Source organism: Toxorhynchites rutilus, chromosome 2 (genome assembly GCF_029784135.1).
Source record: "Toxorhynchites rutilus septentrionalis strain SRP chromosome 2, ASM2978413v1, whole genome shotgun sequence".
Lineage (NCBI taxonomy): Eukaryota > Metazoa > Arthropoda > Insecta > Diptera > Culicidae > Toxorhynchites > Toxorhynchites rutilus.
The window spans coordinates 184745630-184769565 of NC_073745.1; the positions used below are offsets into that span (position 1 = coordinate 184745630).

Sequence of the window (23936 nt, forward strand, 5' to 3'; positions counted from 1 at the left end):
GAATGATTTATTGGTGACTATTTCTCGATCGTTCATTCAATTTTTGTAAATTCGAACTTTGTTTCCAGGTTAGAAATGTCATCGAAGTGCAGCACATTTTAAGCCGGATATTAAGAAAATATTTCCAAGCGGTTAGATATTTGTTCTTGGTTGCATGTTTCATATTTCTAGTGTTTACATGTTTCTAGTCAGTTACGTTGTCACGTTACGCATGAATGAGTGTTTTTAGGTTAGGAGCGTTTAAGAAGTAACTTTGCTAAGAAGTTTAAGAAGTAATTTTGCTAAGAAGTAATTTAAGTTAAGTAATTTTTCAGAGAGAGATATTGTTGGATACCCATAGATTCAGTATTCCAATGTCGCTTTAGACAAAGAGCAATCAACCGTACATGTTAAAGCTGAGAGTTAATTTGACAATCTGCTTCTATTACTCGACTTTTCATTACTTTGCGAATCATTCGCGCCCATCGCTCATTCCGCACAAACATTCATTATTCCTTGTTGGTCCTTGTTAGTACTACCGGATATTTGTACTATATACTCAGTTTCTTTACGCGGGGGATACGTACCTCGTAAAAAACGGGTGAAAAAAACCGCATTAATTGGAAAATCCGCGTAATAAAAACCTAGTCCTAAGTTAACAATGCGGTCGTGTCGAACACCGCCCTTTTTTATTTTTCACGCAGGTTTGTCTGAATGGAGTATAATATGGAAAATAAAAACACAACAGGAGATAAAAAAAACTTGAAAACAACTGAATATGTTCTATAGATTGAACAATAAGGGTGGACCCCTGTCTGGATGGTCGAAAAATAAGGAATTTTCGTGATTTTTTTTTTCGAATTTCAGAAATAAAGTGAAGTGTTTGGATATTTTGGTTATTGTTTGAAGTATATTTGAAGATGTATTTTCCATTTTTTGAGTACACGAATAATAATTATTATGCTGTTGACAGCTGGTTCCGTAGATGCTGTCTGAAAATTGGTACCTTGCTGATGGTATCGGTTCTGAAGCAACGGGGTGTCGCAGAAAGAATTCCAATGATTATTTTGAAACATACCTAAAGTGTTACATAGAGTTGTTTTGAAAATAGTAAAAATGACGGCCTTTTTGTTAAGAATGAGCTATATCGATATCGATACAACCAGCTGAAAAAACAAGTTTTCGAGAAAAGCTCGTTTGAAGTTTCGTACAGGAATGTTACTTCCCTTAACACATTGCGGACCGCTCACGAGTTTTCTCGGTGGTTATGCGGTCCTTAATGTGTTAAGGTGACCACATTGTTTTTGCTGCAAATTTTCAACGAGATGAAATATCGAAAAATCCTTTCGACACATCTTTTCTGAGGGCATAAGCTTCCAAAAAATGCCGATTTCCGATTTCCGAATCCGAATCCGAACCCAAAATCCGATCATTCCAGACCCGGATCCCCCTTAAGAAGTACGTTGAAGGATGTCATCAATAGGTGATAAAGAAAACTTTGAAGCTTGTTGTACTTCTGGATGTTTAATGTTTACTCAAATTTTGCAGAATTTCTGAAATATGCTGACATTTTAATATAAAATACAATTATGATATTATTCTTCTATTTGGCTTTAAGTATCTTGTTGAAACATGTTGCATAGAGAATATACCTGACTTCTTTCGTGATTATTTAGCATGAGAGGAATTGGCTCTTCATAGCTGGTAAATATTTGCATTTTCCTTAAACCTGATGGATACATAATTTGTAAGAAGGTTCGCAATACATTTGAATAAAAAGTTTGCAGAAATAGATTTCACTAATTCATTTCTTTAAGTACCTGGGACTAGTCTTCGGGAATACAATATATTGACAGTAAAAAACAAGCTGTTATTTTAAATTCCCCTGTCTTGCCAAGTGAGTCGGATGTTTTCAACACACAAAGCGCAGTTTGACACTACATTTGAATATCAACTGTTATAAATGTATAGATAAGAACCGTTTTGCTCTCTGTAAGCTGCAAGTACTGTGTATATACGAAGTTATTTAAGAAGATCCTTCGCGGGGCAATGGTTTTGAGCAAGTAGAAATACAAGAATATCCAATATATGCTGATTGTTGTTCATCGGTATAAACTGATTGCTGATCTACAGACCATCAATTGTATCATATACATAATATCAGTTATGAGATAAAGGTGTATGGAAAACAATGATAAAAAAGTACATCAAATGAAGAACTGATTTACGAGGATCAAAAGTTCTATTCTTGCGGCGTGGTAAAAATGTAAAATGAGAAGATAGAAGCCTAGCGAATGTGTACACAGTTAAAAAGTGTGTTATGCTTTACCATTTATCATTTTTTTAGAATGTCCATTCGCTCTAAACTCACTTTCATCTTGATCTAGAAAATTAGAAAAAAACAGAGAATTGATAGTACCTTCAAAATATTGCCAATTAAATAACGTAGAAAACAGAAGAAATTTTGGAAGCATAAAAGCAAGCATTTATTAGTTGAAATAATGTTATAAACAGTTAAATTACTCAGACAAACTTATGAGAAGAACGTATTTGTAATTAACAATTGTTAACGCTATCGATATCTTTGAAGGCATTTAAGAGTTTTACGCCGTGTGACAATTAAGTTTCTAGAACTCAAACTACTATATGTAATAAGTCTGTTCCGTTTGGTAAAATGGTTAACTAAAGAGAACTGGAGAATGTTAGAAGATTATGCATTTGAGCAAATATCATAATCCAGGCTCTTCTACATGATAATGGAATAATTCAGAAGTACCTGATCGTCTCATTTTTACAATTACTCCCAACCTGTACTGGCCGTCAAGCATAATAATTGCCCGAAAGCCTCGATTAGTTGAATAGAACGTTTCGAATCGATCAGGGAATCGATGAAGGAATTCCCAAAGTAACCTCAGAACGCTATCAGCGGTTGTCCAATTGGAACTCAAAAAATAAATTTTTTTAAAAAAATGAAAAAGTCTTTTGATAAAAAAAATTAAACGTGATTCAAAACTATTGAGGACTCTCGGGTAAGGAAGCCCAAAACAACAGTGTTTTGAATTAGTTCATATCGGTGGCTTTTTCTGCTATTTTAATGAGTTGGGTTAATGAGTTAAATATTAAGATTCACTCTGTTGGAGAATATCTATCTAACAAACACACTTCAAATGCAGTAGCTTTATATTCGCAGAAAACTGGTTGCCATGGATAACGTCACCATTTTGCAAGTTTGATACTCAATAAAAGAAATCCATGAGTTTTCAAATAAAATTTGTTAACACTATCAGTTGAACTGCGGAAGTTCTGGTGAAAACAGTAAAGCAACTGCGCTTCATGGTTTGTGCGTACTGGAAGCTCCATCCCGTTGCGAAGAAAGCAGACATCGTCAAGTACTAGGAGTTCGCCGAACACGCTCATTCCAGTATCCGGTATCATCATTCCGGATTTTCGTCCGGAAGGTCAAAGCAACGGGACAGACAGTGAAAATTACCTAACGAAAAGGGACATCACCAAGCGAAAACGTAGGTCAGGACCGACCGTGTCGGAACAGCAATCTGTGACCCAGAAACAAAGGCTAAAAGTGATGGAGAATAATTTTTCGTCAATTCGAATTAATTCGTCATGGACGACGAGACATATTTAACGCTGGACGGCAACTACTGACAGGAAACCAGCCACTTTACGTCCCACACCAAGGAGGCAAGTTCCGTGAAATCCACGTTGACGGCATTGAGCTTCATTTACTAGTCTAGAGGAGCGTCAAAAAATAATTGATTTTCAGGCGGAATGAAAGAATTTTTAAAAATAAAATTATGAATGAAAATATTTGAATAAGAAACACTTCCTTCTGTAGGTGGTGAAAAAAGTTCATGCAAAATTGTTTTTGAAGATTATTATAATGATTATTATAATGAGAAGTTTCAGTAAGAATTTTGAAAATGTATAGACAAATGGTCAAATAAAAATCAGAAATACATGTTTCAAGTAATTAAATAACATGATGTGAAAATTTTCATTCAAATTTTAACATTCGAAAACTGGTTCCGTATCTCCTAGTCTGATAGAGATTACAAACACTAACGAGTTTGGGACCCAAATTGTGCCCCTAATTGGAAGTCGCCACCAGACGTCGACACTGTCGCACTGTCATCGAGGATACATCTCCCACACCAAGTTCCCATAAAAGGTGCTTCAAAGGCGCTCTTCTTCCGTTCAGAACTTTTGGTGAACGGGGGCATTTACAGTACAATGTGCCTGCCGGAAGTTGCCTCCTTCATCCAAAAATATCACCCGAACGAGGATGTGGTGTTTTGGCCGAACCTGTCCTCCGCCCATTACGCGAAGAAGTCGCTGGAGGAGATGAACCGCTTGAAGATAGATGTTGTTCTGAAGTCCGCCAACCCTTCGAACGTCCCCCAGCTTTGTCTCGCCAAGAATTTCTGGGCAAATCTGAAGTGAATGGTCTAATAAATAAAGCTGAGAAAAAACAGAAAATGTGCCAAAAAGTATGTTTTGAGCAGCAATTACGAACGTTCCAAACGTTGCCGAAATGCCGCCCGACAGTTGTTGTAACATAATCAATAAAATTATGTTTTATGGGAAATTTGCCCCATTAACTTATTTTTTGAAATTCAATTTTATCGCCATCCGAAAATTGTCCATTTTCCAATCCATCCGTTGTTTGACCAGAATGCAAAGGTTGCGTTTAAGGTCTTTGAGTGTTAGATGTAGAATAGTAAATGTTCGAATGCTTACTAACTTCATGTGCAGATCAGAGCTCTGAATAAGCGCAGAGTTAAACAAAAAAAAATTAATAGGACAGAATTTCGTAAGAGTTGTTTTTGCTGAGATAAGGTTTACGTTCTAGATCACTTTCCAAAGATGTCACATATAGTCACAGAAAAATCGACTACCATTATTATTTAACTACGATGATTTTAACAAAAAAAAAAAGTACATAACATCAGCTTGCTAAGTTGGTTTAAAGAAATACAGAAACTCCTAGCTGTTAGTTTAAAAATGAGATTACCAAGTAACAACAGCATTGGGTTTATTGTAAAGTACCATTGAAACTATTTCACTTTGGGTGTTCTCATCTGGTTAACGTTTCAATTTACATTTATTCAATTGTCATCAAAAAGGAAGGTGAAAAGATACATGCCTTTACCATTCCAAGCGAAGGGACAAATGCCGCTTGTTATATATTTATACATATTATCGTATTTTATTGTGCTAATCAAACAAACAAAAAACTGTTAGTTTGAATGAAAAAACAGTGATGGAAAAGATGGTTAGAAAAAAAAATGTACAGAGAAAACCTTCACACCTCGTTAAGCTGTAGAGTTTATCGAAAGTGAAATAATTTCAATGGCCGTTCGGAATTAGTTCATCAACATGATATACTCTATACTACAAGGAGATCAAACAAATATATGCTATCTCAAAATGCATTATCAAAGATGAGAATGGCTTCAAAAATTTTGTTAACTTAAACACTCTTCCCATCTTAGATAAACCTTTTTTTTTTGTTAACCCGAGATTGAAATCAAGATGCATAATAAAGGGGGAAAGGAGCTCAACATTTATCAAACATTTACTTGTCACTGTCACTGGAAGCGGAGTTTTTTGCATTGTGACAGCAAACAGTTTTCTTACCATGAAGTGAATAACAGAATTTTTTGGTATTACTCCAGTCCTCTTTCAGCGAGAGATTGAACATCGAATAATCCGGATCACCGGTAACTTCCTTCACGATGTTAAGAAACTCGGGCAAAATTTCCTTCAATTTATCGCCACTCAGAGAAGTATAGGTTTCTAATAAAATCAAACCCTTGCATCTGTACAAAAAATATAAAAAATAATACAAATATTCAATTTCGATCAACAACAGCAACAAACCTTGGATGGCCAGGTTCCTTGTAAATGTCCATCTGAAAATATTGATTATTCACCAGAAAACAACGTCGCTTTTTGTAGATAGTAAAATGGGCATCGTCGCGCTGAGTCAACATGTTTAGGTAATCTCTATGCGTGAGTTGCGTTTTAACTTCTATTGATTGTCCATGAAGGTGAGGACGACGAATCGTATGAATATAGCTGAAATGTCCATTTTGGCCACGTTTTCGTAACCTAGCTTGCACACGCGGTCCAGCCGATTGCAGGTAATGATGGACGACTTCGAAATCTTGGTATGCTGGGAAGGATGGGTTTTGTGGTAGCTCCGACACTAAAACATTAAGTTCAATTATATTAGCATAAATCCGTAATTCTGCATTGCTTGCATTACCAAGAAATTTGACCTTCTTCGATGTGGTCGACAGACGATCTCCGATATGAATACCAAGTTTCTGACACACACATTCGATCATACGGTTCATTTTGTTATCAAAATCGGTCGAATTATCAATCACATCGAAATAGGGATGTCCTATCCATGCAGCCGCGGACTTATAATCGAGTTCTCGTGCCAAATCAACGCCTTCCGATCGACACGCGTGATCTTCGGTGGAATAGAATGCTTCGGCGCCGTTGGCCGCTGAAACCATATGCACAATATGATTGTAGCGATTGTCTCGCAACTCAACTGGATTCCAGCTGTTTGTTCTCATCATACGTTCCCACTTTTCCTTGGAAACGACTGTAACAAAAATATTGATCAATAACATATATAATAGGTTCTATATTTATTATAGACGTTATGGATTATGGAAACATTCACGTCTGCTTAAAATGGATTGAATACACTGATAAGTCACTTACACGCACTGGCATCCATCACTCCACGATCGCAAATAATCAAACAATTTCTTACGCATGATTTCCCAAGCTCAAAGAAGGTGTCTTCAATTTGGATCATCGTTCGCAGTAAATTTTCTTGAAACTTATATGCTGTACAAATAGAAAATAATCATGTTAAAAGTTTACTAACAACAAAACAGTAATGCTCAAAGCACACAAGTTCAGAAACAAATCAGCAAAAGCATGAAAATGATACAAAGAAACAAGCACCTTTACCTTAAAACAGAAAGTATCAAATATGAAACATAAGATCCTGTCTACATGATTTGTCTGAAAAGTAATGCTGTATTGTTGTCTCTTGTGAATTGGCTATGAGAAAGTCGCTGCATTACGATATACAAGGATGATGATTCACAAAACAAAATTTTTTGATGCTTCTTCCGAATTCTCGATTTCCCGCATACGTTTCAACGCTTAGTTCCTTCGTCATTAAACCTACAACATTACTCCTCGGGTAAATCATCTTTAGAAAAATAGCACAAACCCCTCACAACAAGAAATGATATTTAGACTAATCGAAACTTTCAATTATTCAATGATATTATCTGAATTTAGTACATGCTACGTGCAACTAAAAACACATAAGTGTATTGCAATTATTTATGTTTGTTTTAATTTATGTAAACTCTCATATTGAAACGATTTTGCGATCACTATGTACAATAGCTAACTGGCTGGAAGAATTGTGATAATTCTTCGTATAAATGAACGAGTGTATTAGCGTACGCGCGTATGATCAGTAATTGCGTTATAATACTCATCAACTAATAAGGTACACAACGCTTCAGAGGCTCTCGTGATCGAGCCAACTCTCAACCAAAATACCAAGAAGAAACCGAACTTTTGTAGCTGCAATTTACATAAATTCATCTAGTGAGGGCTTGTAGAATACTATTTCTGTATTTCCATTGTTTCGATCTACTTAAACTTTTCGAATGAATCAATAACTTATACCTATACAACTTTGCAATGGTATGTATTACGATGAACCTGTTCACAATTGGGTTTAGCTCTTCCTATAAATTCCCAAATAAGACATCCAAATCCATAAAACATAATACCAAAACGGTACCCTTATTTATAAAGAAGAATGTTCAAAGATATTGAATATTCACTGTATAAGATGATGTAATTCATCCAAGAGGTATTAGAGATGAACCAGCCTTTGGCTGAAAATCTCTTTAATAAAATAAGAAAAAAAATCCAAGAGGTACTCCCGTATTGGGGAATCATGCCTAACACTTTGCTTTGGGAAACATATAGAAACGTTTCAAAATTTGGTATTCGCAACAACAAGAGCATCGATTCGATCCGATTCAAAAGTTTTACCCGGAGTGTCGACTCAACGACAAAAAAAAACGCTGATATTCCAGTAGTTTTCCATAAATATTTCAGATATAGATTAGTAACAATAAATTCTCTACTAGTTCTGTAGTTGTAGTTCTTAGATCATTTAATTAGCTTGAACAATAAAATTATTGGACATCTGTTGATATATTCCAATAAATGAATTGTTTGGGATTTTTGCTCGAGTTGATCCATCTCGTACCGAGCTGTAAAAATCATTTTTTTGTGTGTCCAGTAACTGAAGTAGAACAGAAAGAGAAAGAAATATAAAAAAGAATTGAATATTCTTCCCTTCATTTTCCACCATGCATTGGTTGTGATTATGGCTGTGACTGTCCATTTCAACCCCACCAGTGCAATTATTTCATTAATTTAAATTTACCACTTACGAACGAATTTAATTTTCCGTACATACCTAATATCGCTTCTCTGTCAACTCACAAACCGAAATATAACCATCCGCGAATTCAATTTTGAAATTAAACCACTCAAAATGCTTAATATCGAAGTCGGAAAAATTACATCCACACGCGAAATCATGTTTGATTTCCGGTTTTTGGTTCCCTATTCCACTTTTGACCAGTATTCATTGCCATTGGATGGTTTAAATATTATAGAAATGCATGTAGAAGGGGTTCCCATCAACAGAAATTTGAAATTCTTAATGCAACTATACAAACCATCTGTCTATATTACCCCCACTGTCCGCTTTACCCCCGTTTCCCATTCCTGCGGTGCATTGATCCCACAATCGTTCGCTTAGTAACACGTAACACATTTGGCTACGAAGATCCTTATGTATATTAACTACATTACTAAACCGAAATGAAGATCTGACTTCATGATTGACAATTGCTTGAATTATGTTTTTATGATTATAATAATGATTATGTATTTGTATTGTATAATGTGTTTTGGACTGCGTCCTGGTTCTATGCCGAAACACTCGGAAAAATCAACGGATTTGAATTATTTTTTTTGTTGCTTTTTTACCCCATTTATTTATTTTATTTAGGTTTTTAGCTGTAACAGCGCCTAATTTAATCGTTTACATGTTTATCGTATCGATAGATACGATAGGTACGATAGATACGATCGATTACACAACATCGCAGTTTACATTCCATTTTTGTGTTATTAATAGCATAAATAATCCGATATTCTTGTTGCAATGATCATAGAGTTTGTGTGTGAGCGAAGAGAGGCTGTATTGCCGTAAATTGACGTTGCGTGGACGTAGCAATAGCTTTCACAACACACTCCTCCCTCACTTTTATGTGGTTTTCATGTTATTTCCCTCATTTTTTAAACTATTTTGGGTTATGTCATAATGAACAATCGTTATCTATTTAGCCAATTTTGTTCACATTAGATTTTCCGCCTGCGATTACGCTGCTTATATCAGCCTGCTGATTCAACATTAAAATATAGCTTTGAGAGTTAATGTCCCTATCAACTTTGATAGCGTGATATTGCTGAGACAGTAGCTTATTTTCTGACATATTTTATCGAGTTCAGATTAAAAATACAAAACAATGCCAAGCATCATCATGAAGCTCATTTTATCACGGCCTAGCTGGACATTCTCAACGATCTGGCTGATGTGAAAATTACTTCGCAAAACAATCATGTCCTTTTCGACAATGCGGAGTGATTTGTGACACATAAGTGTACACTATAAGATCTCAGCTAGTATCGGTTTTCAGTGTAACGTTATCGATAGTTTTCGAAGAAGGGAGAAGAATGCTCGCGGAGGGAATTGATTATAGTTGAACTGCATGTACTGATTGCACAAATAAGTGATCAGTTGTGACGCAACCGGGATCCAAAATCCCTGGAGGTGCCTGGTTCGAGCTCTTGGTGTCACCTGTTAGATAATTGAAATTATTACCGTCCTCTGTTCGTTGACTATACTTTTAAGATTTCATATGGCTTTTGAGAGTCTGTTTGAGCCTGTTACTGGGAACAATTTCACATGTGTTTCACTAGTGTCAATTTACTCCAGCCATGACGAAAACTTGCAGTCAAATACCTTAGAGGATGGTTCAGCCTGCCATTTCGTACTTAGTACTGCTACACTCACTATGTTACTGATGATAGTAACTATTTTCTGTTGACTAGCAAACATTTTATAAAAAAAAACGTTGGATATAATTTGCCGAAACTTCATATCTTCGCTTCGGGGAAAAATGCCAAACAACTTGATGCGTGCATATCCGCCAAATACCAACAAAAACAGCGCGGATGTAGAACTATCTTCTACTACTTCCTTCGCTCTTTTTAACCTTCTCAAGGATTAACTTCATCCATAGGAAAAAAGAAGGAATATATACTGAAGAATCTACAGTGAACCGGTTTAGTCAAATTCAATTTTTTTATGTAATGAACTTTCCAATTATAATTAATTCCCTGATACTCCATAATCTTCCCTGACATCGTTTGAATTCCATGATATTTTCTGACTTTCGAGGTTTTTTCCAGGTAGTTGTACATTCAAAAATTAGAAATCTGAATCCTTTTTGATATTTTTGGATGTTTTGGACGGTTTTCCCGGCGACTCACAAGTGCAGTGATGGATTATCTGTACACACGACAGGAAAAATCGTTACGCTCACACAGCTCTATTTGTTCGAAATGTGGACCCTCACCCTCCGGAAGAGCCATCTGGATCTGACAATCACTCCGATTGCAAAAATCTGTTTCGTTAGGCTGAAATGGGGGAATATCTACAATTTCACAATTTATCACGAATCACTTCTCTACCGTTTATATTAACCCTTTCACGGGCGCGATTTTCTTTTCTTTTATTTTCTTTCTTTATACATCTAGCCTTATGGGTAACTAGTTTTGAAACCTACCAACATGCCTGATTTTTTTGAACGCGAAAAAATAAAAAACTATTCATCTTGAAGCCGTTTTTGTGTAAACAACTCCCAATTTAGAACAGCAAGAGCAAATTTCCCGAAAAGTCATTGAAAGTAAATTTGTTGAAGCCTTCAATACATGTGAACTGTTTAGGACCTGCTGAGTCTGATCATGATTCATGAATTTATTAGTTGTTTTTGCTGAAACTAACAACAAAAATTCAAACATAAAAACATTACTTTACCATCAAGTGAAAAAACGACGGGCAGATGGCCACAAAATTTTACGTTAGCCCTTCCACGGGCAGTGACAACTATACAAACATATTCAGTCCGTATTTCAAGATTCGACCCAAAAAGGCGGGTATAAATTTATTAGACAGCTGATGGAGCGCTGGCAAACAACAAATACAGTTGATGTAAAATGTTCCAGAATACACTTCATTGGTCATTCAGCTCTCAGCAAAAACTAATTGAATCCAAAAAGACGAGAGCATAAAATAAAATATTATTTAAGAAGAGAATTCAACCCCAACCGTAGAGTTCTTTCTCTACTATCCCTTGGATAGATACATAGACAATGTCAATATTTTAAAAATCCTACAAATTGTCAAACATCAAACCACATTAAATTCTTGCTGAACAATATAAAACTGTCAACGAGTTTTATGTACACTATTTAAATTCGCAAAAACTAATTTACAGTATCACGGCCAATATTATGTAAAGAATAAATATTTTCAAAGTCCAAGAACACGTGTTACTTGTCATCAGCTGATTCGATTCAAGTACACCTTCCGCATTTCGTATTGTTGTTGCATCGATAAGCGTGCAGTTAGAGCAGGCGAAATGGAAACAACCCGTTCGTGGTCGTTTTGTTTACGCTCCGTTCCGTTTAGATATATTTTTAAACAAACTATACCGTTCGTCATTTACAACTACACAACAAATTACGAATACGTACAAATGACGCGGTCACATGCAGCTCATAGCTATATCGGTTGGGAATTGTAATGCATTGAGGAAGAAAATTAATTCAATTAAACGACTTCATGTTATTCAAACTATTGCAAGGAGTCTCACAAACTGTTTTCTTTAAGTTTCGAACAGAAACTTCGTGCATATACAGTTTGTTTTGCACATTTGTCTCTCTGTGAACGATACTAGAATGGAAGAAGCACGTAGTCGTCAGTTTATGTTCTCGAGATTTTCGCGATGGTTAGCTAATTGCATCTCAAGGTGGATGATTGAACGATTTCCTTCATTCTGACACATGCAGTAAAGATTAACAAATGAAACATTCGATTCGTTGTACATTGGTCTGAATAATTTATCAAACAAGTTGATTCAGATGAACTGTCCGTATAGTGAAAGTATGCCAAAATTATGAATGAAAATAATTTCTATTTATAACAATACCAGGTTTTCCATACATTTTCCCGCGCACACAAATGTCGTTTCCTTTAGGAAAACTCAATCTACACAGCAATGATGATAAGGCACCAAATTGGAGCTCGTCTAATAATGTACAGTTCTGTTTTCTTATCTTATCTTATCTTCTTTGTTTTTAAGAGGCTTTAAACTTTGCAGTTCATTCGCCTCTAACTGTTTTCTTATTATGATTACAAACCGGTACAACTGAAAATGGTGAGAAGTTCACACTTTTTATACGAGTATGTATAGAAACGCTTACCATCAGTGGGTATTATAGAACAACAACAATCAGTAACAAATTATTTAGAATATTGAGCATTTAGAAATTAGTGTTTCCGTTGGTTAGTCTTTCAACATATCGTGTAAGCAACGACTTTATCGGTTCTGTTCAATGTTCAACAAAATATCTTTAAAATTCAAGACTGTATGGTGAGCGGCATTGTTTAACGGGATCAGCATACAAGCATACCTATTCTGTGATTTTTTTTTTGTTGTATTCAGCAGCACAGAATCTGTCCATGGAAAAGCGTATGGTCGGTGATAGTTATAATTACACAATTTTGATTCGCATTGTATCATAGTATTATTTGACAAATTACGGGTTTTGATCGGCTAGCAATGAACAAATCTAACGCGTTTGAAAACAGGTACTAATGAAAGAAAACATTGGCAGCATGGACAGCAAACTTTATCATAACCGTTCCAATGAAACTGTTTCACACTTTCAGCAACTCACCCTCGCTACCATTGGGTTTTTCGGCAGCAGCAGCCAAACAACGGGGACACGACGCAGTCTTATCTACACTATGTTCCGGGATACCGTTTCTCAATATAGTGTGATGATCAGTCGGCTTTCGGCGCCGTTCTAGCGTTATAATAATCACATCACTTTATTAGAAAAATCACACATGGTAGCCATCTGATAAGCAATGCAATTCAGCTCTTAAAGGAGTAATCGTTCAAATTGTTGGTTAACAGCTCATTGATAAAGGTTGAACACGAAAAAACACTTCATTTGTGTACATCAGTGCATCGCCGGAACAAGCAGATCGCGAATCGGTCCTGTGCGTTTGCAATGAAATTGCCGAACTCTTTGCTCGTGAGTTTCCGAATTATCTCAAATCCACGGTGTGTTAAATAATCAAACGGAACCCGAATTCGTCGAAAACCATGGCGAAAATGGCAGGATCGCTATCCTACGTGCAAAAAGCAAAAAAGGGCTGGTTTGAGAAGTTTCAAGACACCGAAATCACCAAACAGGTGTTTTCTCACTGGTGCAAAGGATGATGGGCTATGCTGCCCAAATATGCATGGTTGACGTAATCACTCAGTGATGAAAAACGCTTTTTCTTCTTTATGTAAATTTATATAGAATCATCAATCTCTATTTAATAAATATTAACGGAGAAAAGTGGGCCGGAGGGCTGTCATGATTTTCGTTATTTTAATTCAATTGGAAAACATAGTACGTCAACCATGCTTATTTGGACAATATAGTAAGAAGTAAGGTTAGAACATTTGTCTAACAATAAATATAAATCCCAGTGATGTATATGCAATACATTTAAATATAAAAAAATAGTTTAACTCTAACAAGATTTTCGTGTTCAACCTTCATTTAATGTACAGAGAGAGAATGTTTTTTTTATCTGTTATACAAATGAAAAAGCAAATTGAAGCAATACTTTGCTGACACTGCAGATTTTCCATATATTACTCAGCATTCACCCATTGATATGACGCATCACACTGAATTCTTTTTTTTACGCGATTGATGTGAGCGCGCAAACAAAATCGCGTAATTTAGAGCAAATCGCGTAAAAAAGTTACCGCGTCATCGGCGCGCTCTCGTCACAACCACACTCGCATGCGCACGCGCAGGATTTCTCTCCCCCATGAGGTGGTGATAAGTAGATCGCGTAATTTCAAATCGCGAAAAAACAGCAGTACGGCAACAATGATGGTTACAATACATAATACATGAAACGGTCAATTTGTTTCAAAACAAAAATATTTTATGTTCAGTTCTAACTTTTGGCACCCAAAAAATGCAAGAAAATGCGACCCAGAAAATGCAAGGCACCGAAAATGAATTGTTATAAAGCTCTACTCAATTAGAATCTGGAGTTACTGCTCATTTTGTAGCAGCAAACCTAGTGATCGGCTCGGTAATGTTTTGTTAGCAGTTTGCTTTGAAAGCTAAAATTTCGCCAGAAAATACAATTCCAAACTAATGTCCGGAGAATCTGCAGGAACGTTTCGTTCTTTTCGTCATAGGACGCTAAAGCAGGACCTAATAGTCAAAACACGGGAATTGTACAGCAAGCTTCTTAAGAAATACCATTCATGTATTTTGGGTAGCCTTCAGACCAACATTTATATACAGGCATGACAAAAATACGCAAAATGCAATGAAATTCGGATATTGAGAAATCCTATGTTACCAGAAGATTTGTTTATTCAACAATGTGCTGAACACAAAGTAACGAAGATATATGTCAACACAACCGATTGTACTTGACCCGAAAACTTGTTTCAATAGCTTAAAAATAGCTTTGAATTCACACAAATCCGTGCATAAGTTAGTTAGTTATAAGTTAGCTCGGATATCCATTTAATTGTTATTACGATGTGAGCCGGGAAAGGTCACGCTCTCACGCCTATGCATTATGCTTTTCTCTCTCTATTCCATTCCGTTTCTACAGCCGAACTGAACTGAACATTTAGCGAAAATCGAGGTATCGATGAAAATTCGTTACCGACGGGTGCCATTGACTATGGATTTGATAGTGAAGGATACGAAATATTTGATATAATGTTGTGAGTATTTCACCATATAGAAGAAATTACTTTGATGAAAGCAGCGTCGTTTTCAAATGTCGGGAAAAGGATATTATTTTTGCTATGTAATTCCGAGGAAGAATCCATTCCTTCTTCAATAGGGACGCTACAAAAGTAGATCGATCGGGACAGCAAACGACGCCATTTTTTCCCGCTTTCTTGACATTTCTCTTTAGTAAGGTTTGCCATTTCATAATGGAAAGATAAACGATCCAACAACGAGTCAATATTATTGAAATTTACTACCGAAGTTCGGAGTCAATGCCCTCAACTTTAAGTCTCTCACACGTCGTTCTCAAGCGTTGGGCATCTGTGTGACGTCATTTTGGCGAATTTTGCGAAAAGATTTTGGCCTACATCCTTACAAGATCAAATCGACGCAAGAACTGAAGCCGCTTGACCACCAGAAGCGTCGTATGTTCGTGAATTAGGCTGAGCAACAACTTGAAAATTTCATTGAAAAATCATCTTTAGCGATGAGGCTCATTTCTAGCTGAATGGTTCTGTCAATAAGCAAAATATCCGTTATTGGTCAGCAATTCACACATACTCCATTTAGGGGATTTAGGGAATAGATTTTAGTGTTCTACAAGGGTTTGGGGTGGTAATCTATCTTATTTCTAATTGGGTCGAATATTGTTCTATATCAGAGAACTTCACGTGAACAGAAGCATTTTTGATTCGATTGAAATTTTCTAACAATTGTAACAACAGCTACTATAAAAAACTGTGCAGATTTATCCACGAGTCGAATCAGAATAATTTTGCATTTTGCACTAGTCATATATATTTGATAGTAACTGTCAAAAATAAAAAGGCATTATTATTACAATACTAATAAACGCGTCTTAATCATTGTTTACGTTAATCTATTTGTTGCATGATTTTTAAATGTTTTACGTGTGCAACGCATCTTATTTAGCGTACGGTATTCAATGTGAAAATTATCGACTCAGAGAGCATTGATTTGGTGAAATTTTTGTAATAAACACGAGTGACTTCTGTTATGCTAATAGTGTTATATTTTGTTGTTTTGTTCCTATCGCCCTCGCTCCATCGTTCACAGCGCCATCTGTTAGCTAGTAGCAGAAACAACTTGCATTCAAGCTTCTATCTATTGCACGATGGCTTGTGCACAGTGCCAGGAAGTTGTTTCTAACTCTGACCGGATTTTTGTCATGGATACTGCGGTAAACCATTCCATTAGATCAGCTGGGACTCTATGCAAACAATGTGTTTTGGATGTGCTACAGTTGCGCCGAATTGTTTAAAAACAGCAGCTTCAGAAGCATGGAAGCATAAGTGGTTGTTCTGAGCCGAAAGAAATTGTTTTGTTGAAGGATGATATTACCCCTTAACGCAGGCCAGTGACACCGGCAGTCCTATTTCCAGCCTTACGATACCAGCCAGAACCTGTGGAACCAAGCCAATGAGCGGTAAACTCAAAACAGTGCAGCTTGAAGACGATACTCTTTGGACTTACCACTCAGCTTTCGACTCACAAACGACTGAAGCTGAAATAGCAATTCTTGTTCGTGAATGCTTGGATCTGAGCTCTTGCACTGAACCTAAAGTTATAAAATTGATTCCTAAGGCCAAGAAGCTCCGCGCAATTAACTTCTTGTCCTTCAAGATTGGCACCAGTTCAAAATTAAGATGCTCAGTGTTGTCACGAGTTTCATGGCCGGAAAGTGTCATATTTCGAGAATTCGAAGATCGTTCAAAAATCAGCTCAGAATTACCAGGATCAATCGGATTCTTCCAGTTCCAGGAACCACAACCATCAGAAGGAGACCCAGTTGTGAGCAAGCTTAATACTTCGCAAAACACCGCTTCTTTCTTCAGAACTACATCGCACTACATCTTCAGACCAGATGAACAACATGGTTCAACTCGTATCTAACAGATAGACGGATGTGTGTCAATTGGGTCTGCGACTTTCACTAATCCTTCGGGAGCGCCTCAAGGAATCAACCTAGGCCCATCGTTGTTCTCACTATTCATAAACGAAGTGTCCTTGCTGCTTCCAACTGGATGGCACTTATTCTACGCCGATGACGTGACTACATTGGTTCGTGCATCCGGGGAATAGTCTGAAAAATCAACATTGCGCAGCTCTCTGAATTCCTTATCAAATGACTGAATCATTTCTCTGGGAACCAGATTAGGATAACTTTGAGTAAGCGGTAGAATGGTTTGATGTTTTCTTCTGATGACATGACGGGTCCAGCATGGTAAGATTCATCATAACCGAGTCGTTGAAGTTGATGTTGAAATTAGTTGAGCCGATCAACAGATATTTTTCCATCGTTTACGTACCCCCTAATGCGTAGTTCAGCCGTTGTCCCAACCTACATATTTTCCAAGCTCTCGTAATTTTGTTGACCTTTATTCAGCTTTATTCAGATCTTTTAGCGTTTGCATGAAAATTTTGTGAAAAAATCGAGTACCGTGCGGAAAAGTGGTGAAATGCTCGAACGAAGAATCGGTAGGACTCTCACTTTGATGCTTTGAGCTAACACAGCTATTGGTTTGCTCAATTTCGTCTGGAATATGCTTAAACGCATACGATAGCAAATACACTTCATAATGAAAAGCGATGGACAATCTCTTTTAACTCTTTCGCTATGAGTGTCGCCTATAGATGACGTCGGGGTGATACTGCACATCGATCACACCAGCGCGATATGCACACTTTTGGGCGCATGACTGCACCGTTCAGCGGTATTACACCGACGGAGCACACTGCCCTAGAGAAAAGATTAAGCAAAGCGCCAAGCGAGTTGCCTGGTGATGTCATGGTTCTTGCTCCATCAGCCCCATAGCCAATGAAATAAATTTGGTATGCAATTTCGTCCCTCTTGAACAACGAAACCATCTCGTCATACAACGTTCTAGAATCCGTTTCGGTAACCTGTATAAGGTCATAAAAACAACCCTTCACAAACAGTATACCATCCTTCCAATAGATAGTTCTGGCTACTAAGGATGTACATACACTGTTTGACTGTTTGACAGATAAAATTTGATCAACGTGTACTGATCAAATATATTCGAGTCAAAACACGACAAGTAAATATTCAGTTATTGGATGCCAAAATATTATTTTTTTTCTGTTCTTCGTGTTGAGAACAGCAGTGCGAGCCCCTCGTTTTACTTGCTGCTATTGACAGCTGCAACCGCAGCATACTTCGTGCTTATCTATATAAGTCTACAAAGGTTTACACGCGCTACTGCAACCAGGGGTTAGACATCAATTGAATATAGGCTACCCAAAATCAAAATCAATATGGCGTCATTTGTTTATCAACATATCATTTACGAGGATTGAAATCGAAAAATGCGCTGCTTTATTCTAACTGCATGAGCGATTTTCATATTCCGGTTTCACATGGAGGTGTTCACATTTAACATGGAGTTTAAAGTTAGCCACTATTCGACTATATAACCGCACCGAGTTGTACACAACAGTAATTGATTGAACCAAAATGTCAGTAAACCGCAGCAATATTGGGTACACTGGCAATATGAGGGATTTGACGTTTTAGTCGTACCCCTACTGCAACAGCCATTTTTGACTAGACTTTTTCACTTGAATTCAAACTACCGACATATATAGATCGTTCAAATAAAATCATTGTTAAAACATTTTTCCGGTGTAAGTTTATTTTCACTCGTGGACGTAACTCTCGTTCGCTCAACACTTCGAACCTGTCGGTACATGGTTGTGTTACTTGAATTAAATTTGTAAATGAGTGTATTCAAGTTCCAACGAATTTCAGAATACAAATGCCAAATTTTTCATCTTATGCGAACTTATGCGCGCTCATCTATCTGTTGAGTTTTTTAAAAGTACAACAATAATACTTCTACTAGAATGTATCTTGAAAGTTTCAAACAAGAATTTGTTTTAACCTCGTCGACCCCCAAAATCAATTTTCGTTCATGTCGACCCCTGAAAAACCAAAATCAACCCCAAGGGGTCGATATCGACCACTTTGAGAACCCCTGGTTTAAATAAATGAAAATAAGAGAAACAAAAGTAATACAGTCTTCTCAAGTCAATTTAGCGCTTTTACTGCGTACTCAGTTCACATGATAAAATATTTCCAAATTCTGATTCGGAGTCGGCACACAGTTTTGTTAACTTACATCAAACACTTTAAACTCAGTGTACGGTACCTTGAAATGAACATGACAGTAATTTGAGCAGTTCAAGTTCTAAATGGAACGGAAACAACTGTTAATTATTAGGAATAACGAATGACAATGGCTAAAAACGGTCTCCCCGTGCAATTCACCTTATTAAAACTTGCTTACCGTTATAGCTGACTTCGATATATCAATAGCCGGAGAAAAATTATTGCTGAAGTGAAATTGGATACCCACATTCTTTCGTTTCCGAAAAGTCAACATAATTGCGTGCAGACCCTCTAGCAACTGCATGCCAAGCAGCAATTTAACTCTGCCCCCTCCACATTATTTCGTTGCCTTTCCGCCCCATTACCATTATATTTAGAGACGAACAATCGTATTGAATTTTGTTTGAGAAGAGGATTAATTACTGGAGAGATTAAAGTTATAACATTCACCGTTTTACATGCAATACAATAAAATTGATAGATTAGGAGTGCAACAGAAAATAGCGCATTTTAACGTGTAGCTAGAACAAAACAAATATTTTCTGAATAGAATCAATATATCTTACCTTCATCCGTAGTCAGGTCTGAAAATTTGATACCACCGCTGCAAATGGAAATGATAGTTGCCAACTTATCAATCTTGTTATTGCCAGAGTTTTATAATGTGACCATTAAAAATAAATACGAGCTCCGTTTTCGAAACTAAGACAGATCTTATCATCAGGATCGCAAAATATAAAGAATACTTCTATCAGTTATTTTGCTTGTCCAGTAAAAGAATACTTATTTTTAGGCCCTGATCATTCAACTCCTGAAAATTCTTATTCGCCTTTGTGATTTATGTTTAGTTATCATTTGATGTCAAATTTAGGTAAACATTCACACTACTACCATGAATAGATTATATACGAAACAAAACGAGAGCTACTCAACGTAAAATTATTGTTGGGTAACTGGTATCTAAAAATAACTCTGACTTAAATAACTGGAACGATTGAAAGATTGAAAATGATTGTTTCAATACAAAAAAAAATAACGCCAAATGTTAGTGCACTATGAGACAATGTTATATTACACGTTTGATTTAAAACCATAGAAAAACGTATATATGAACGTGTTCAACTATACAGAATATCGCAACTTCAACATGAATTTTCGACAAGAGTATTTATATATATCGAAATCGATATTTGATATCGTGTTCATTTATTCGTATTTATGTAACCTCGGAGAACATATTGAAGAAACGACAACTCAGTAAATGTGAATTACACTATGTAACGACATATAAAAATATTCTTATTCAATTTTCAGTCCTGCTTGTAAAGTAAACTAATGATCATGTTCACAGGCATTACTAAATCATACCTGAGGAGAACAGTGGCCGTTTCAGGCACTCGAAACACCTGCAAAAATTAACAAATCGAACAAAATATTCTATAGAACTCTCTATTGTTGTTTTATTATCTACTCTACTTTTTCGAAACTATTGAAATGACAAGTTTATATTTCGATGTGGACAATTGTGCTGCTGTTATTTGGAAACAGGTTCATGAGTCGAGATTTTCAGATTTCATTACATATGAAGACTCTTTTGTAACATTTCCCTTTATGTGTACATTAGGGTGGCAATGGGAAAAATTTCATCGTCGAATTTCAAAAACCGACCATGTACATTTTGTTTATTGGCCCAAAAAATGATCTGTGCAGAGTTTCGGCTCAATCGAACATGATTTAAGGGTGCCTAAAAACGCTCAAAGTTTTGATGTTTTGGTCCTCGAAAATCTTCCAAGGAAATTGGAAGATCGAATTTTTTTTTCGATGCCCCCCTTGGAAGATTTTTGAGGTTCAAAAAATCAAAACTTTGTGCGCTTGTCCGATTCAGCTGAATTTTTGCGCAGATCATTTTTTGGGCCAATATACTTTGTATATACATGTACATGTACATGGTTTTGAAATCTGACATGACCATTTTCGCTGCCACCCTAGTGTACATATGTACCGATTTTTTAAATTTATCCACACAGATCAATATTACATTATTTAAGGCCTGGTTATAGCACCAGCACAATAGTCGTCTATAACGAACGCTATTTTCAAACATTATTCTGGCAACAATTTCAACACAATGGAAGGTTAATCATACATGTTCAATAAAAAATAGTATAACATTTGTAAACATTATTATATTTCTACACATTCTGAATTAACATTTGAACTAACAATACTATTTCTGATCCAAATAATTCAGGGAAGTGATTAAAACGGAATGGATTAGTACATTTGGAATCAAAACAGTATCTAACAATTGATTCAATAATCGTTGCCAAAACACAGCTTGAAATAATGCGGATTCGATGTATCTCCTCGTTTGCTTATAATCGAGTGAGTAAATCAGTTTAACATGTATACGGTGTGAAGTGGGAATACAAAATACAAAAATAGAATTATTCAACCACGGGGAAAACGTCGCGAATATCTACTAGCAATGACGCGTTTGAAACGGTAGTAGAGAAGATATTGACAACTTAGAGATAATTGTAATCGTGATTCTAGCCATCGCTTACCTTCCAGCCTAGATTTTCGAAAAAGGTGCACAATCGAGCTTGACCTGTTGTTTTGCCGCCACATGGTCCTGAAGGGTGGAACGAACGAATGCATTATCTTTAGTAATCCAATTTGAACGGTCATAACAAAAAGAATGATGCGTGCATTATTATAGTATAATTCGATTGCAAAATAATCCGGACTAACCAACTTCTCTTAGTTCCTATTATCATCATTATCTCATATTATACCACCACCTGTGACACTAATTTTGTCTTGATATATCGATTTATTTACAAATTAAAAATATCATAGCATAGAGATGCACCAACTTCCGAATCTTTTTTATTTAATTCAGGACCTGAACAGGGAGATTACGTTAATTAATTTGAATCAAAACATACAAATTGACGAAAAGAACGAGTTAATATGTGAATATATTGTTTGCAAAGCATTCATCATCTTGAATTTGCACACATGTTGCACATGTTTCCACGAGGATAGGATTTTTTATTTTTATATCATTTTTGGCTATTTATATTCGAAGAAGCAATCCTAGGAGTACATTTTTTCAAATTCAAACTTACCTCCAGTGAGGACCAGTTTATACACTTTCTTTTCTTCCGAATGTGTATCCATATTTTTCATTTTCAGAATTCTAATCAATGATCCAACACACTAAGAATCCCGACAACTTTCCAAAAAGGTAAAAATACGTCTGGTGGTTATTTTCCAATACAAAATCAGAGATGAACGATAGCCGCCAGCTAGAACTCGCTAATTTGTTGGGCGGGAAGTGACAATATATCGCCTGTGTTCGCAGATTTTTCGCTCCTGGAATTTCCTATTCACATAACCAAACTCAGCACAATCCGAAATTGCCACACACTATCGGTGTTGATTTTTTATTGTCAAATAACTTGATATTTATACATTTTCGCAGTTTTAGTTTCAGGGATATTCTTCATGAAGAAAACGTGTATAGACAATGCGACTTTCCACTGCCAAATGAGATTTAGCCGTCATTATTATTCTCGTTCAAGACGGTATCGATTTTATTCTGCTCTGCAGTTGGTATTATTGCGAATTGACAGTTGATATAGAGAGGACAAAACCACTCAATGAGCTCACGATATTACCATGACAAGCTTGTATTGGTTTAATCAATGAAATATGAACTAAATTTTAACAAATTTAGAGAAAAAAAATCATAAAAAAATGAATTGAATAGAAAAAAAGTGGAAAGATCTACGCCAAGAGCAACGGATGGAAGCTTGACGCAGGAATGTGATTGTTGGGAGCACTCACTTTTGATTAAGTTTTAGAAACTGTGTAGAAATCCGTAAATTTAATTTTTTTACCACTTCAAATTGTACCCCTCAAAAGAGCCATTGATTACGAGAACTGAACATCCTGCAAATGGGTTATAAGGGTTGTAGGAAGAATCTGGAACTAGTAATTATTAATTACAGTGAAACTCCGATAATCCGCGGAAAAGTCTGGCTAGCTCATCGCGAATAACGAAAATCGCGGATAAAGAAAAGAAGGACTAAAAATGAGTTCCAAACACGAATAAAAGATATTTCAGCTTCAAAATTATGTTTTATCAATACAAAAATAATTGAACTATCCATATACAGTAATTTACATTTAATACGACATGCCGAGGCACCACTCAGTGTCGCATTGGAGGCGATTTTGACCTGTAATTGGACATTTTCGATGAGAGTGATACAGTGTCGACGTCTGGTGGCGAAACTTTCAATGCGGGTCCATTATTTATGCCCCGAACTCGATGTTTACAAAAATGTCCAATTAGAGGTAAAAAATGGGTGGGTTATATCTAGGATATAAACGCAAGGTTGACGTGGGACTACCTTAGCTTATCAATCATTTGTTTGTATTGATTAAATTTTTGATGGAATGAAACAATTCCCGAATTCAATTGAATTCAATATATTTGATTTGTAAGTAAAAATATTGT

General features: G+C 36.2%; 1 protein-coding gene across 4 annotated transcripts; it reads right to left on the bottom strand.

Moving 5' to 3' along the window:
• Nucleotides 1–1483: 1483 nt before the first annotated feature.
• LOC129764471 (TRPL translocation defect protein 14) lies at nt 1484–22998 on the bottom strand. Of its 4 annotated transcripts, none has more exons than XM_055763578.1 (11): nt 22540–22998; nt 21973–22040; nt 20774–20811; nt 19972–20009; nt 13159–13287; nt 6739–6867; nt 6266–6616; nt 5878–6205; nt 5635–5816; nt 2309–2362; nt 1484–2106 (listed from the first exon to the last, which is right to left on the bottom strand). In XM_055763578.1, exons 1-11 carry the CDS (start codon nt 22598–22600, stop codon nt 2006–2008), a joined length of 1479 nt encoding a protein of 492 aa, XP_055619553.1. In that variant the 5' UTR covers nt 22601–22998; the 3' UTR covers nt 1484–2005. The 4 variants fall into 4 exon arrangements, with proteins under 4 accessions (XP_055619553.1, XP_055619554.1, XP_055619555.1 ...); XM_055763579.1 differs by having other exon boundaries at nt 1484–2016; nt 22540–22997; XM_055763580.1 differs by lacking the exon at nt 13159–13287 and having other exon boundaries at nt 22540–22997.
• Nucleotides 22999–23936: the final 938 nt, after the last annotated feature.